General features: G+C 47.0%; 1 protein-coding gene across 4 annotated transcripts in view; it reads right to left on the bottom strand.

The window, feature by feature from the left end:
- rapgef5a (Rap guanine nucleotide exchange factor (GEF) 5a) overlaps nt 1-17,323 on the bottom strand; it is a 67,900-nt gene that overhangs the window by 13,527 nt on the left and 37,050 nt on the right. For all 4 annotated transcript variants that reach the window (XM_012831425.3, XM_031586503.2, XM_031586504.2 and 1 more), the window contains exons 10-12: nt 8,392-8,525; nt 6,506-6,606; nt 461-539 (exon numbers count right to left, since the gene is read on the bottom strand). In XM_012831425.3, the coding sequence (XP_012686879.2) occupies nt 461-539; nt 6,506-6,606; nt 8,392-8,525 (314 nt within the window). The remainder of the gene's footprint in view (nt 1-460; nt 540-6,505; nt 6,607-8,391; nt 8,526-17,323) is intronic.

Genomic DNA, 17,323 nt, shown 5'->3' with positions numbered 1-17,323 from the left:
TATAAAAGATTTCAAGCTGCATCATAAATCCAGATTGTTTTTCTAGGGTATGATTATGATCATAACTCAATTGCATGGGCATGGATATATTACTGTAATATGTAAACTGCATTGACAGCATGCAGTCAACTGCTGCATTTGACAGCAGTTCCAATAGCACATATATGCACATATATTCACCCTAGGCCTCAGTGTTTCTCTAGTAATAGACTGAACAGCTGCTTTATTCCAAAGTGAGTGGCAGTGTAGGTAGGGGCATGTGTTTCAGTCTGGGTGCTCCCTGGGTATGACCCCCCGTGACCTTTGGGTTGTAAGCCCATTACTCTGCCAGCGGATCCACAGGAACACGCCCCGCTGCACCGCCGCCACCTTCAGCTCTGGGTCACCCAGCTCTTCTTGACATGGCACTGTGTGTGTGTGTGTGTGTGTGTGTGTTCTGCACCCCCACAGGAAAGGATATTGTCCCAGCAGAGCTTGGCACAGGTCATGCGTTGACATGAACACCAGGTAGGTCAACAGGAAGTCATCTAGAAGCATCTCTGGAGAGCGGGGAGAGACAGACAGACAGACAGACAGAGGGCTTGTGATTACTTCTATGAAACAGACATCTAAAGCACTCCCATGAAGACAAGCCTGCAGTATAACATATTTAACATAAACAGCCCACATTTTATTTCATTTCCAGACCCAATATCATCATTGCTGCATCCCCATAGGGCACTAACTTACCCAAAAACGTGAAATCAATAGCAAAGTGTGTGTGTGTGTGTGTTTGCATGTGTATGTGTGTGAGTAACAGAGCAAGTGTGTGTGCATGACCAATAGTATGCTTTGTGAAAATGAAACGAGTTTGTAGGGCAGATGAATCAGAGATAAATCTGTTGGCAGCAGCGTGTATGCTTTGCACCCCGGGGGTCAGAAAAGAAAGTACACTCAAAGGCTTGAGTACATACACGCACACACACGCACACACGCACACGCACACACACACACACACACACACACACACACACACACACACGTACACACACACACACACACACACACGTTTGGCTGTGTAATCCCTCCACCACCGCGAGGCACGGGTGTGAAATCAAACAGGGGTATCGCCCCAGTTTAAGCCCCAGACTGCTTTTGCTCCACGTGGCACAGAATCACACTCAGCGCCTGGAAACCAGCCGGCCTGCCAACCCAAATGCTCTCCTGCAGGGCTGCGAGTATGTGAATCAATTATACAAGAGCACAGGGAGGGGGGTGGGGGGGGAGACAAGGACAGGAAAGATAGGGGCGAGGGAGAGGGAGAAAGAGAGATAGAGGGGAGAGAGAACTAGAGGATAGATAGAGAAATAGAGATGGGGTTGGAGGAGAAGAGCGGCTTATCAATAATGGAACTGTAATCTTCTCTTACATAATTAAATTAAACCATCCTTAAAGGACTGAAAATAAAAAATGCGTGGTGGAACACAGTGCGTGCCTGTGTGTGTGTGTGTGTGTGAGACGTGCATTGCCCCCTATCTCTACCGTCTCCTCTCACCTCCCCTCATCTTTTCTATCTCTTTCTCTCTTTCAATTTTTCTATTTCTCTCTGGCTCTCATCTTTCTTTCCTCCTTCCTTGCCTGCCTCCACTCTCTCTAGTAATGAATATCTATTTCCATCTAGTTTATCACACACAAGCACACACACACACACACACACACACACACACACACACACAAACACACACACACACACACACACAAACACACACCAGGCCAACCAATTCCCCTAGAGGACCCCTCTCACTCACCCAGCTGTGTCCATCGTTGAGAGAAAAAGAGATGGAAAGAGGGGGGGGGGGGGGATAGATGGATACAGTGGGAAAAAGGGAAAGAAAGAGAGAGAGAGGACACAGAGGTGGAGAAATGACAGAAAAGAATGACAGCCATATCATTTTCAGAGCCACACGCTGGGATGAAATTGCATCATACACGCACACACGCGCGCACACACACACACGCGCACACACACACACACCCACACACACACCTAACTCCATCCAAACTACTCCACTCTTTCACATTGTTATCCACCATCAGATCAGATCACTATTAAAGCACTAAACCCTCAGTCCTCCCATTAGCACAGACCCTGGCTTCACCCACTACACTACGGTCATCAGCCATCATATTCTCTCCATTAACATCGCTCAGCACTGACACACACACACACACACACCTTTGCAGTCAGTTCAACAGTCCAGTCTGCCATAGAATTGTAGTCCATGAGCGCCAGAGTCAAGAGATCAAAGACTCATGTCAGAGGCTTCACTTCAACCACTCTTTCCCACTGTGTACACACACAAACACACACACACACACACACACACAGGCACATGCATGCCCAAATATACACAGACAGACAGACACACACACGCACTTCTCACTGTTGTAAATAGTCCTGAGTTTGAAGGCCTTTAGGATAAATGCAGAAATCAAAGGTCAACTAAACAGATCTGACCACAGACCCAGACCACAGAACAGAGAAAAGCAAAGCTCGTCTACCTACAGGCCAGCTGGGATGTTCCTGCCTGCAACTTTCAAACTGTCTGATCACCTGCCCCCGAATTAAAAAAAGGCTAATTTACTCTATTATGTACTTGAACAAAAACATTTCATTGACCTTAGACCTTTCAAATTATCCAATCAGATTTCATAGTCCATCTCAACTTCCAACACCACCAAAAGAGGTTTTGAGGAGGGGGGAGAAATGCTTGTTTGTTTTTATTTTCTAATTTTTCTGTTTTGTTTTCCCACTCTTTTATCACTGAAAACAGAATCAATTATTCAGCGTTCCGAAGCTCCCTGAGGACATGCTGGGAAAACAGATTCGTTTTGGCTGCCTAAACTCCCTGAATGTCAAACAAGTCCACAAACACACACACACACACAACCAAAACTTCACTAATTAATTCAGCACACCGCATATTTGTTGAGTTTTGCCTTGTCGGATGCAACTCAAGACCTCACGTCACCTTTGAGGCAAGGGAACATTCCAAAAATAAATAAATAAAAATCACAAAGCCCCCATTCAATTCTTCCATCTCCAAACCAGTCTCAAGTTCGATCTTATATTTAGCGTCTTTCCACATCAGATGCTGAAACTGTCCAGATGCACAATGGCTGTATTGATTCCCAAACCAGAGCCCATCTTAGAACCGGGTGACTCAGAACAGTACATGGAAACAAACACGGCATGTTCTTTCCACACCGCCGCCACTGCTGCTATCATTAGATCCCTGTTCCTGATGACTCTAGAACGTCAGAGCCGAGGAACCAGGCCAACTGTGTGACATTTCCCCATTGATCCGACATACACCCCCCTCCATCTACTCAACAGTGAGCTCCCGCCCAGTCTGTAAAGTTTGACATTTCACCAGGTGATTCTGCTTGGTTTCAGTCCATCTGCAGCACAATTTGGGCACAGTGACATTTTGAGAGAACACAATTGAAGGCTAGAGTATTATATGTGAACACAATGAGAACAATGCTACTAAGGTACACGGTGATAACCTACCTTTCTGACCACATCTACTGAGGTATAATTAGCAGAAGACTGCTCCAGCTCTTACCCCACCCCATATGTGTGTGTGTCTGTGTGAGTGTGTGTTTGTGTGTGTGTTAGTGTGTTATATACACATATGCATGCGAAATGCTCAAATGTCCCTGTGATGGACTTAAAGCCCCATCTAGTTGCCCCATCTTCTATCCCATCCGAGGATGTTTCGGCACAACACTATCCTCATCCTGCTTTAAAATTTTAGACCCAACGTTCCCTCACGTTGACCATCCTCGCAGCATCTCCTGACTGCTCTGTGTGTGTGTGTGTGTGTGTGTGTGTGAGAGAGAGTGTGTGTGTGTGTGTGTGTGTTGTGCAGCAGGCCCTGCTGTCCCTGGCTGATTTATGAGTTGGGTGGCATGTTGTTCACGGGTCCATCTGCTCATCCTATGGCATTAAAAAGTGAACAATCAACTTTCTGTCTTTCTTTCGTTCTCTCGCTCTTTCTCTCTCTCTCTTTCTTTCTCTCTTTCTTTCTCTCGCTCTTTCTCTCTCTCTCTTTCTCTCTCTCTCTTTCTCTCTCTCTCTCTTTCACTGTCTTTCTCTTACACACACATACACAATCTCTCTCTTTCCCCCGTTTCCCTTGCTCTCTTTCCCTCTGCGTTAAAAGTGACGATGTAAAATGCTAAGCGAGCCCGCAAGCCAGCCGGTAATGAGACACAGGATACACCAGTACAGAGGGGCTAACTGTCTGCCTATGGGTGTGTTGGAAAGACAGAACAAGGAAGAAGGAAAGAGAGAAATATCCTGAGAGGAATAGTGGGAGGGAGGCAGGGAGAGGAAACGAGAGAGAGAGAGAGAGAGAGAGAGAGAGAGAAAGAAAGAAAGAGAGAGACAGAAAGCATCACACAGGGGGAAACAGAGAGGGGGGCATAAATGAGGCTGAAAGAAACAGACACACGCACACACACACAGACACACACACACACACAAACACAAACACATTTGTGCCACCAAACATATGAGATAATGCATACCCGTAAATGCAAAACAGCACAATTCTACTCATTAGCGACGGTCGTTCTCCCTCCATATTGCACTGCCACCTACTCCCCCCCCCCCCCCCGCTCCCTGGCTCTCATTAGTGTTAGTGGGGGGAAAACACGCCGCTCCGCAGTCAAAATCACAAAAAGAGCAGGAGGGTTTGGAACAGGGCTATGTTCCATTTCAGCTGGCCTTCGACATTCCAGTATCGATCCAGCTAGCAGCCAAGAGTCGGACAGCAGGTCACCAGCGGCCTCGGCCCAATCCTAATGACCTGACAGGCCTGACCTTCTGCAGCGCGCTACACTGCACACAACAGCATGGGGCATCTACTGAAAGCCTGGGACTTGGACTGGGAAATACATTACCTCAAGTTTATACTACGAAACCTGAAATGAAATCTACCAGCATGGAATGGGTTTTAAACGTTTATTATTTTTGACTGAATCAGTGCTCCGTATTTTAGAGTATTTTAGAGACTCTAAAGAGTCACTGCTGTAGCTTCCGAACACTGAAGTTAGCAACATCATTGTCGTTAACTCACTGTTACATTCTCTGTACTGTGCAAATCTAAAAGGTGTCTGTGTTCAAATTACCCTATGACCTAACCTATCTTAGCTTGCACAGTGTACAGACATATTTGATACAGTCATGGAGCAGTTATGCAATCATTATGTGTTTACCTGCTGTATTAAAAACAGGTTTGAACTTCGCAGGACGAGAAGACACACCTCTCTTCTGAAGAAGTGAATACGAAAAAGAGCAGTCAATCAACAGTAAAAGCCAATAATTGTGCGCTAACCCTGGACTTAAACAGACAATGCACTCCTGGATAGGATTTCTGGGATGTGCTGTACCAACATGTCGTCACATTCCCGGGCAAAACAGAGGAGGAGCCTCGCCCCTTCAAGCCTGGTGTTGCCCACCTGAATCAATACTGAGTGAAAAGCTTAACCTCTATGTTCAAATCAATGTAACAAATCGCTTGTGTAGACGGATAGTGATGGACTTTATTGCATATTACAAGTCCATGGACATTTGCATCATATCTGATGTAAATGTCACAAGGTCATGTTGAAACTGCTGACAGTGAGTTCATACCAGGTCAGTGCAGCAACACTAGCCACAGTGATTAAGAGAAGGGCTCTCAGTTTGTGTGTAAGAGATGGAAGAGACAAGAAGTACAGAGGAAATGTGGAAAGAAAAATTCTTCAAAATAAAAGTGCAAATACAAATATAAATGTCATTCTCCCTCCTCATCTTAAGTGCAACTGTACACTTGGCAAACACATGCTTAACCTCTGTTCATGTTGTCGTTCATGTCACAATGCACCGGTAGTCAGTTGAGTTTAACCACTTTCTGGTCCAGTATACAGTCAACTGAACTATCACACGCAAGCGAGAGAAAAACACAGCTTCTAGGCCTGTCTCCAGCGTTCACTTTGCACAAGGTTAATGATGGTGAGGACTCAGTGGGCTGAGAATCAAACAAACCCAGAGAGAATGTCCTCTACCAACACTGTCCTTGGCTGGAATGCGTATTGAATAGACACATATCTCTCGCTAAAACAGCAAACCCAAAGTCCAAAACTGGGCTTACAGAGCCCTGGAGGTTCCACAGTGGAATGTGAGAGCAGATTCTCTACTGACACAGTGGACTGGGGACTTTTCTTTACTTCACTATGTCTCTATATCACTGTTACTTTGTAAACAAACACAAACACACACGCACACACACACACACACACACACACACACACACACACACACACACACACACACATTTTGCAATGAACATCTGGACACCATAGACGCTTTTCCATTAACATTTCCATCATCCGTTGTAATGAGACGATGCGATGATAGAAGGTGTAGAGATGCTCTATTTGAGTGATAAAGAGTAAAGAGTGAAGGGTCTCTCACCTGCCTCCCTGTTCTCTGTCGCTCCCTGCTGCTCGTCCAGGCGCATGTCGCTGAGCAGGTGTTCCAGAATCTTCTGGGGCGTCCCAGAGACCACCACGTACCTGTCGGACACAGAAGAAGAGTCGGAAGAGTCGGTGAGGTAGTCTTCCTCGGCCAAGCGTGCAGAGCCCGAGCCGTAGCTCCACACTCTTCCTCTCCCCTCTTCCCCCTCCTTCCCCCGCTCCTCCTCCCTCTCCTCCTCATCATCATCTATGTAGCGAAAGTAGGGGACGTCAAAGGTGCGAACAGACGGCTCCTGAGAGGAACTACAGCTGCTGCAGCTCTCATAGGAGTTGTGATCTTCGTCATCGTCATCATCATCACCATCATTATCGTCCTCTTCCGCCTCAACTAAAGTGGCACGTTTTTCCAGGAGTTGCCTCACACTACCCATGTCCTGGCACCTCCAGAGGACGACCCCCGCGGTCACTGCAGCATGACCCAGGCCAGGTGTCCTCTCCCTGGGCTAAGCGGTGCGCTGCTTCCCCCTGTGTGGCGGGCTGAGCTCCAGAGGCATGCGGTGCTCTCGCTGCTCTGGCGGCTCCCTCGGACCAGACTGAGCGCACTCAGAGCCGGCCGCTCAGAGCCTCTGCTCTCCCTGCCTCGCTGCTCAAGACACTCCCTGTCCTGTCAGTGCTACTGGAAAAGCCACACACACACACACACATACCACACACACACACACACACACACACACATACCACACACACACACACACACACACACACACAAACACCCTAACACACCCTCTCTCTCTCTCTCTCCCCCTCACACACACACAGCCTCTCTCTCACTCACACACACACACACACACACACACACTTTCTCTTGTCCTCTCTCTCTGTCTCTCCCTCACACACACACACACACACACACACACACACTTCTTCCACAGAACTGCTCTGTCCCTGCGGCAAGCACAAACACACACACACCCAAACGCACACACACCCAAACACGCACACAACCAAACACACACACACACACACACACACACGCACACACACACACACACACAGACACTCTTCCTGCGGCAAGACCAAAACACTTACACACACACAAGCAAACACACACACATACACTCAAGATGGCACAGTCATACTCTCTCTGTCTCTAGCCCTGCAGCTAGAGCATACATTCTTTCCGTCTCCGAAGGCTGCAAACACACAACCTCTGTTACCAGCATGCACACAAGCATACCCACTTCTGGAACTCCACTGACATGCAGACACACACACACACACACTCACTTACTCACTCACTCACTCACTGTCACACTCAACCCTGTAGCACTGCAGACTGTGTGTGAATGTGTGTGTGTCTGTATGTATTTCAGTCATAAGAGAAAGAGAAAGAAATAGAGAGAGAGAGGGGGGAGAAAGAGAGAGAGGATGAGAGAGAGAGAGAGAGAAGCAAATAATTGGAAGAGAGAGTGATGGAGGCAATGTGATTGAGAGATGGGATGTAGCGCATATAAATGAGTGACAGAAAGAGGAAAGAGAAAACAAGGGACAGAGAGGGTGAAACAGTGGAGAGGGGGAGAAATGAGAGGAAGGTGAGGAGAAATAGGCAGGTAGAGAGAGAGGAGAGAATGGATGAAGCCGATCGCTGAAACAGAAAGAGATTGGAAAGGTAGAGAGGGGTAGGGAAAGAGAGAGAGGGGCTGGGCAGAATGGAAAGATAGAAGGAGGGATGGGGGAGAGTGAGAAAGATAGAGGTAGGGAGGGAGAGAGAGAGAGTGTGAGGGATAGGAAGAGAGGTAGGTAGGCAGACAGGGAGGGAGGGAGAGAGAGAGGGAGGAAGGGAGAGAGGTAGGGAAAGTATAAGAGAGAGAAAGGGATTCTAACCTCTTGTCACTATCCTCCTCTTTCACCCCGCCCGTTGTCGTGGGTGACGGTCGCTCTGACGACACCCTCTGGAGCACCAGCACATCCTGGCCTCTCTCCTTCAGACACACACGAACGACACCTTCCCCCTGAGTCTGAGATAGAGGGCGAGAGAAAGAAAATTAGTGAGATTGTGAGAATGTGTGTGTGTGTGTGTGTGTGTGTGTGTGTGTGTGTGTGTGTGTGTGTGTGTGTGTGTGTGTGTGTGTGTGTGTGTGTGTGTGTGTGTGTGTGTGTGTGTGTGTGTGCACACATGTGTATGTGTGTGTAAGAGAGACAGGCATAATGAGTGAGAGATGGGCAGAAAGGATGAAAGTCTACCGATGAAGAGAGTACATAATTAATACAAACATGATAAATAAATGAATACATCTGAATGCAATGTTACTAGGCAAAGACACATAAGTCACCTCATGCATTGAAAAGAATGAATTCAGACACGTATGTAAATACCCAAAGGAAAACAGCTCAACAGCATGTCTGTGTATTCAGGACTGCAGAGTTTAGACTGAAATAACACCAAGCATGTCTGTGCTTGTGTTCCATAACACCACGTCTCTGATGAGTAAAAGCTGCCTCTGAAGTGGCCAAATCTGATGAGAGGATTTAAAAGCTTCTCCCTAACGTTCCTGGGGTGAAATGAATCGTCTCTACAGGGAGCTGGGTTAGCAGAAACAAAGCTCCTGCACCCCCCCCCCCTGCTGTCCTGAGGGAGGCGGGGGAGAAGCTCTCAGGTGGAAAAGTAGGCATTCCCAGAGGAGGCGGGAGGCAGAACCGGAACGCCGTGACCGGAGCGAGGAGGGATAATGAGTTGAACCGGAGGCAGTGCAGTTCAGTGTGTGTGTGCACCATTCGCTTTTTCTTTTTCGCATGTCGTAAGTCTTTAACTTCTTTTCCCCTTCCTATCTATATCTCCCTGTCAGACTCTTTCTCTCTCTCTCTCTCTCATTGCCTCTCTCTGTATCTCTCTTTCTCTCTGTCTCTCTCAGTCTCTCTCTCTCCGTCTCTCTCTCTCCGTCTCTCTCTCTCCGTCTCTCTCTGTCTCCGTCTCTCTCCGTCTCTCTCCGTCTCTCTCTTACTCTCTGCAACGCTTTACCTCTTCAACCTTTTTATCACCAAATGAAACACAGAACAATTCTGACAGTGGCAAACGTTCACACACAATCACCACTTAAGCTGCAGACCTTCCATATACATGGTTCGCACCCCTTTTCATTGATGAACCTTTCCATGACTTTTCAGAACCTACAAGTACACAAAAGTATGAATGAAAGGGAAACACCAACCTTTTCATTTCTTTTTTAATAGGCTAGTTAGGCTACGTCAGTTCAAGTACAACAGCATTATCAATGGAAAAGTACAATAACATAATTAATTTCATTAGGCCCACACTTCTGTTCAGAAGTTTGGAATCACAGAGAAATGTCCTTGTTTTTCTATTCACAAAACTTAAAAGTGTAGACATTGATAAGGTAGTAAATGACTATTGCAGCTGGTAATGGCTGATTTTGAAAGGAATATCTACAAAGGCATATGAGGTCCATTTCCTGCCACCATTCCGTCTTTGTTTCAAAGGCACATTATGTTAGCTAATCCTAAATTGTCATGTTTAAAAGGATAATTCTTCATTAGTTTGTGCGACTGAAGACTCAATGTTGAAGAAAGACTGTTAATAGAAGCAATAAAACTGGCCTTCTCTGGGCTACTTGAGTATCTGGAGCATTGGCACTTGGATTTAATTATGGTCTAAAAAATGGTCAGAATAAAAGAGCTTTCTTCAGAACCGCATCAATCTATTATTGCTCTAATAAATGAAGGCCTTTCCATGCCAGAAATGCGGGATAGAAAGAGAAGCAGGAGGCCCCAGTGCTCAACTGTGCAGGTGGATAAGAACATCCGCATCTCTAGTTTCCCAGAGCTCGTTTTTCTAGTGAGAAACAGTTGCCTCACAGGTCCTCAGCTAGCAGCTTTATTAAATAGTAGTCATAAAACACCAGTCTCATGGTTAGCAGTGGAGAGGCTTTGGAATGCTGGCCTTCCAGGCAGAGTTTCTAAGAAAATGCCATATCTGCGACTGGCCGGTGACAGGGAAATACTAAAATAGGTAAAAGGAAACCGATACTAGGTGGACGATGATTGAAAATGTGTTACAGACAGACAAATCTAAGTTGAGGTGTTTGGATCACAGAGAAGAAACTTTGTGACGCACAGAACAAAGGAAAAGGACGCCAGAGGAGTGCTTGACACATCACTCAAGCACAGTAGAGGAAATTAGATGCTCTGGGGGCGCTTTAATGCAGGGAAAGTATGTCATTTGTACAGAGTAAAAGGAATACTTAACAAGGAAGGCTATTACATAATTTTACCATAATTCCATCGCCATGCCATACCATGTGAATGGAACTGGACTGGAGACAATTTTATTCTACAAGACAGACCAAAAGCATTGCTCCAAATCATGAAAGACCTATTTAGTGAAGAAGCAGTCAAGCTGTAATGCTGCAAAGTTTCTGCAAATGGAGGATTCTTTGATCAGTGCGAGTTCTCAAACACTTCAAGCAGAAATCATTATTTCTAACTTTGGGAATGTCGTGACTATATTTCTGATTCATTTTGCACCTTGTTTGATGGAGATTAGTTTTTCTGGAAAACGTGTAATTTTCTGGGTCATGTAAGATTTCCAAAACTTCGAATTAATTTACTGAATTTCATGACTTGTCCAGGCCTGGAAAATGGGACTTCCATGACTGTGGGAAACTTCTGATCATTATCATAAACCCCCCCCCCCCCCCCCCCCCCCCCCGATGCATTATTCTTTTTGAGTTTCTCCAGACAAAAAAAATCAACTAAATCCAACATATTTCAGCACAGACCTTGAAGTGGGCTGTCAGTCGCTGTGGTGGATCAGGTATGATTGATTCCCGCTTTCATCTTTAAGCTCAACAGAGGGTTGCTGTGGCCCAACCCTGCTAGTTGGCGCACGCACACACACACACACACAGACACACACACACGCACACACACAAACACACACAAACACACCCACGCACACAAACACACGCACACACACACACACACACAGACAGACAGACACACACACACACACACACACACACACACACACACACAGCTCTGGATCTCACGTCCAGACCGAATACTGACAGGAGGCTTTGATGCCTGAGATGGCAACAGGGGATTTGGGGTATCAGATACCCACCCCGATGGTGCACCTGGCAGACCAACACAGGTGTGAAGATGCTGCACGCCGCACGCGCACACACACACACACACACACAAAACACACATACACAGCAACACACACACACAGACAGTTCTATGTACCCACAATCACCAAAATAAACACACACATTCACACCTTCCTGGATGCCTAGTGAGATTCCATGATAAGGATTCACACCTGGAGAGCAAAGTCATTTCTAATCAGCTAAGTATTCCCTTGTGCTAAAAAAACACTTGCCGCCGGATCTGAGCCATGTCTTTTAAATAGCTTTTTTTAGGAAGCATTAAACAGCGTCTGGCATTAGTGTTGGCATACTGCGTGTTCAGCTGGTAGACATCCAAAGCGTGACGGCGTCTTCCTGTTCATGACTCACGCCTGAACAGCACCTGGTCCAGGTGAATCCGGCATCAGCAGTGATGTCACCTGATATCAGAGCCCAGGTGCTTTCTAGTCTGGTCGAGGCGGAAAGACAGGTTAGAGCCTGTTTGTTTGGCTCTGGCTGATCTAGTCAGTTTTTGTTTTAAGTTAATGGATGCTGACTGAAATAAGAGCAGTTGATGGACACTGACTGGAACAGGATATGTGTGATCCTAAATCTACACTCTGTCTTGAAAACGCCTGGTGATTTTAGAAATGAATTTGTATTTCTATTTAGGATTTAAGACTTTAGGGGGTAAATCTACAGTGTTTTTCAATTTTTTTATCATAACCCCGACATTATTCCAGCCCCTACGAAATGGCCATGGTTGGAGTTCCTTCCTCCGTGCCTGGCATTTGTAAAAAGTTTGACCACAGTCCAAGATTGTTGCTCGTAGAAAGCCCAGGGCCTTGTGTGCTGACAGGACTAAGAGTATAATGATGCTGAGCAGAGCGAAGACCGACTGTGACCGACTTTGGACCCAGATACGGCTGAAACTCTGCAGATCAGGGCCAGACCTGGGCCAGACCTGGACCACATCCACCCATAATCCAGCTCTCAGCTGCTTCCTGGGCTGCTACTGCAAGGCTCCCAGTGCGGCACCTGGAGCTCCCCCTGCCCCACACATCTTCCTTCTATTCCTTCTCCAAGGGATTGAAATCAGTGCAATTAGAATATGCTAAACTAGCTAAATCAGGTGTGCTCCGATAGTCAAGCATGCCACTGATGGGTTCAGTGTCCAGGGAAAGGTGGAAAACAAGGGGGGTGTACTGAGAAAGGACTGAGAAATACTGGTCCACTGCAAGACTATCTGAGCAGAAGCATGAACTGTGGGGCATAGCTGACGTTAACAGCTCCTCAAGTTTTATAACAGGGGACGAGCACACACTGCATTCACACAAAAGAGCATGTTTGAACTTAATCTGCTACCAACGCAGCGCTGGAGACTGGAGACGTAACACACAAATGGGATTGTTGGGGATGGGGTGGAGTGCGGGGCATAAAAATGAGAGTGTGACGCAGGGTCCCAGGACAGAATGTCCCAGATCCAGGGCCTGACCCCTGCTTGTGGAGCACACCCAACCATAACAAAGCCCAGTACAACCAAAGAAACACACACACACACACACAAATAAATAAATGACATACACACACAATGCAATCTTTGGTTTATGTAATTTCAAGTGCACTGTCATTAGCATCAACACTCCAACAATGCCGAGTGCCACACACATAAACACACATAAAACATACACTGTCTTGCTCAAACACAGTAGGAAAGCACACTTATGCATAGTTGCACAACCTCCTTGCAAACACACACACACACACACACACACACACACACACACACGGGCATGGTGCCAGCGTAATGTTCCTAAGACTTAACTGCGGAACACAGGGTCAATCTCAGAGCCACTTTGGGTGCACACTCTTGACTCCTATTGGCTTGCTGCTTGACCTTTTATCTGTGGGGCAAGGCATGATGGGAGTGGACCAAAGAAGGGTTGCAGGACTTTTATGTGCCATGATCTCTGATTGATGGAGAGATAAAAACGATCCCACGTTTAAGGGGTGGTTGAGGTGTAGGGGATTGCGCTAAGTATCGTAGCAGAACTGAAGAGGAATGCGAAGATGCTCTTACAACCAGCTAAGTCCTGTTCCTGCTACACATTTATGTAAGGCTGATAACCAGCCATTCCCAGAGGATAGAATGGCAGAGCAAAGGATTGTGGGAAATGGACAGGGCGGGGTTGTTAGCGGTAACAGATGTCTGAGGGGAAGGCCCAGCACCTGCAGGATGGCAGGGTGTCTGTGCGCAGGATGTGCATATTAAAACTCTGCAAACTGAGCGCGCTCAGACAAGAGGAAACACAGAACCCTTCCTCGAGTCAAACACCAGTCGTCTCTGATGTGACCCCCTCACCCCTCGTCCTCCAGTAGAGGTCAGGAGGTAACAGTTTGACGTAACTGCAGGCCTAACAGGGCTCTGTTCTAAATTCTCAAGAACGTTCTCAAACATTCCGTGAATAGTATGTGAGGTCCTGCCCCGCCGTGATCTGATCTAATCCAAACATTAGACGCTTCCCCCCCTTTTTTCCCGACCAGCGTTTATACGGGGGGGGCTCAGAAAAAAAGTGTGCGCGCACATACAAGTCTGTGAACTCCTCATTTCTCTCTCAGCGCCTGGTATGAGAGAGGGAGAGGGAAAGCAGAGTGGGCTCTGATGGAAAGCATCAATCAGATCGGTTTACCGTTACGCAACACTGTCAAAACAGCGAAATTAACAAACAGAGCCCACGAGGGCACCGGGAAGAAAGAAAGAAAAAAAGCCAGCGATTTACCTGATAACAACAAAAAAACTTGTATCTCCCAGGGCCATATTTCTCTAGTCCCCATCCAACAACAACAACCGCGGAGCCCAGCAGCCAATCACAACACAGCTGCAATTACACACACACGCACAGATACACACAGGACTCGAACAAGGCCTTACATGTTATAAGACAAAAATCAACAATTTTCCACTCACTGAAAATATGCTACTGACTGCGGGGGAAAATCACACTGTTTTAGACATGCGTGAGAGCGCAGCCCGAGATGCTCGAACACTTGAAAAGAAAAGTATGTGACGATTACATAACATGTTCCCTGGAGTTAGGGTCTGGAGCTACAGTGGTCTGGGGGAGATATTTGGGGGCAGAGGGGGAGTGTCGACAACAGAATTCTTCATGTGGTCTGCAGAGGACCAGGAGGAATGTGTGTGTGGTTTGGCAGGTCTGGGAGCTGTGTGAAGAGTGGGAGAGTGGGAGAGGTGAGGTCTTTGAGGGGCCCATAGTGATGCGACAGGGATGTTTTATGTGGGGGATGTTCCAGTGGTGCAGATGGTATGGGAATATGGCTAATGTTAGCTCACAGGGTCTGCACAAGTGTGATATATGATAGATCAGAGAAGGTTTCTTTGCCTTTTTTTTACACATCCTGCAGATCTGCACAAGCCACATCAAAAGCAGAAGAATAGCAAAATAATCTTCGCTGGTTACAGAAACAGGAAGCGGTCTTGTTATCACAATGTATCTTCGCAATGCAACCAAGGTTATTATCTGCTACTCTGTCATAGCAACAGGGTCGAACACCAGAAGGAACCATTGCTGTTGTGCGCTCATGTATCGGCTATCTGGAAACATTCATGTGCGCCTCCATTACACACACACAACAAAAAAACAATGAGGGGTGAGAACTTGCCGGCACTGGGGGTTTTAAGACAAAAGAGAAGAGACGATTCACAGTCAGTTCTCACAGTGTGGTTACCCACCACCACCGTAATAAAACGGGCCAACGAAAGCAGAGGAGTCCAGGAGGGATTTGAGGCCGCGGCTATGGAGCCCTATGGAACCCGCTGCAGTCATTCTCTCCCCCGCACTCCTCATTCCTCCCTTTCCTTCCTCGCCTTCCTGTACTCCTGTCCTCCACCGTGTGGATGTCATCCACTCCTTTTGTCAGGACATTACCTCATAATCCCCCCTTTCCTCCGCTGCCTGGCCTGGGCTAGAATCTTGGACCGGATGAGGTTGGAGGGGTTTGGAATGCTTAAAGTGACGACGTACTGTTCCAGCTTGTGTTGCTCTGTGCTGCACTGAGCCGTTGAGTGCTGTCATGTGCTTTGATGTTGAATGCCGTGCCTATATTAAGTGTTGCGTGCTGTCATGTGTTGTGATGTTGTATGCTGTGTCTATATTAAGTGTTGCGTGTTGTGATGTGTTGTGATGTTGTATGCTGTGTCTATATTAAGTGTTGCGTGTTGTGATGTGTTGTGATGTTGTAGGCCGTGTCTAAATAAAGTGCGGCGTGATGTGCTGCTGAATTTGGACTATGCTGAATGTTGTTGTACTGGGTTCAGCAGGGCTAAACTGGGTCTGAGGTTTGGACTGTGGGTGTGGGCAGAATGTGGTTGCACTGCCTACAGTGATGTACTGTTCCATCAGCTTGTGTTGCTCTGTGTTGTGTGATGATGTTTTGATATTGCATGTTGTGCTGTTATGTGGCATCATATATTGCATCCAACGTGCTGAATGCTGTGTGGTGTTGAGGTTTCGTGTTGTCCCGTGCTGCTGAGGACTGTGCTGAATTGTGTTGCTTGGTTTTTGCTTTTGTCCTTTTTTCAGACTCTGCTTCGCTTCATATGGCTGTGCTGAGTGAGGCTGAGCTATAGTGGGCTTTTTTGAGCTCTGCTCTGGAACTGGGTCATAGACATTTGAAGAACACCTCACAGACTAAAACCAGCCCCTTTTGCTCTCTCAGGTCAGTTTGAGAGCATAAAACGTAATAATTACATCACTCAACATGCATTCAGTTTCTACAACCAACGGCATGGTGAGATTTCACGAGCTTCTACTTTTAGCTTCACCCTTGAGCCAGTGAACTGAGGACTGTGTAGTACAGCAGCTTAGCCTTTCCACCACAATGCAAGCAGGGCCACTTACGCTCTGCCAACCCCTTGGCCTCTCCCTGACCTGCCGCGGCTACCTCTCTGCATGGGAGTTAAGCCTGTTAGCCCGTTAGCGTAGCGCCAAAAGCCTTCCACTGGAACCCCAGACAGGCAACACTGGAGGCAGCTGACTCCAGGCCGTGCGGGTGTTGTGAAGGGATCCCAAGCCTACTGTTATACACTACACTATACCATTTCTCTCATTCCCTCCGTTTATTACTTCTCTAAACAGAATACTGCACGGTGAATATGTGTTTCTATCGGCTTGTCCGTCTCACTCACTCATTACACCAGTCAGTCCATTTCTCCATCTGTCTAACTGACTCTGTGAAACTGTGGTTCTGTCTGTCTGTCTGTCTGTCCATCTGTCACTTTCGGTCTGACTGTCCTTCTCCTGGTTGTGGTGGTGCTGAGGGTGGGCTTGCTGCGTTCTCACGGTCAGGGGAAAGGGCTGACAGATCTGCTGGCTGACGTACTGGAGAGCGCTTAGAGGAAAGGAAAGCAGCACTCCATGGAAAGCCAACAGGAAGCACTTGTGGCCCTTTCCTGTGTTCCTGAGCACTGACGTGTGTGTGTGTGTGTGTGTGCGCGCGCTTGTTTGTCTATGTGTGTGTGTGTATGGGTTCAGCTGTAACCTCTTGTTTCCTTATATGCCCTGCAGTAATTTGACACTACCCTGCAGTGATATGGGTCTTATTCCTGGAAAGGAGTGGTGAAAAGACAATACATGGGTGTCAGTCAGGAT

This window comes from Clupea harengus, chromosome 19 (assembly GCF_900700415.2).
Source record: "Clupea harengus chromosome 19, Ch_v2.0.2, whole genome shotgun sequence".
In the NCBI taxonomy this organism is placed as follows: Eukaryota; Metazoa; Chordata; class Actinopteri; order Clupeiformes; family Clupeidae; genus Clupea; species Clupea harengus.
Note: the sequence above shows the minus strand (reverse complement) of the source record. Positions and strands in the feature narration are given on the sequence as shown.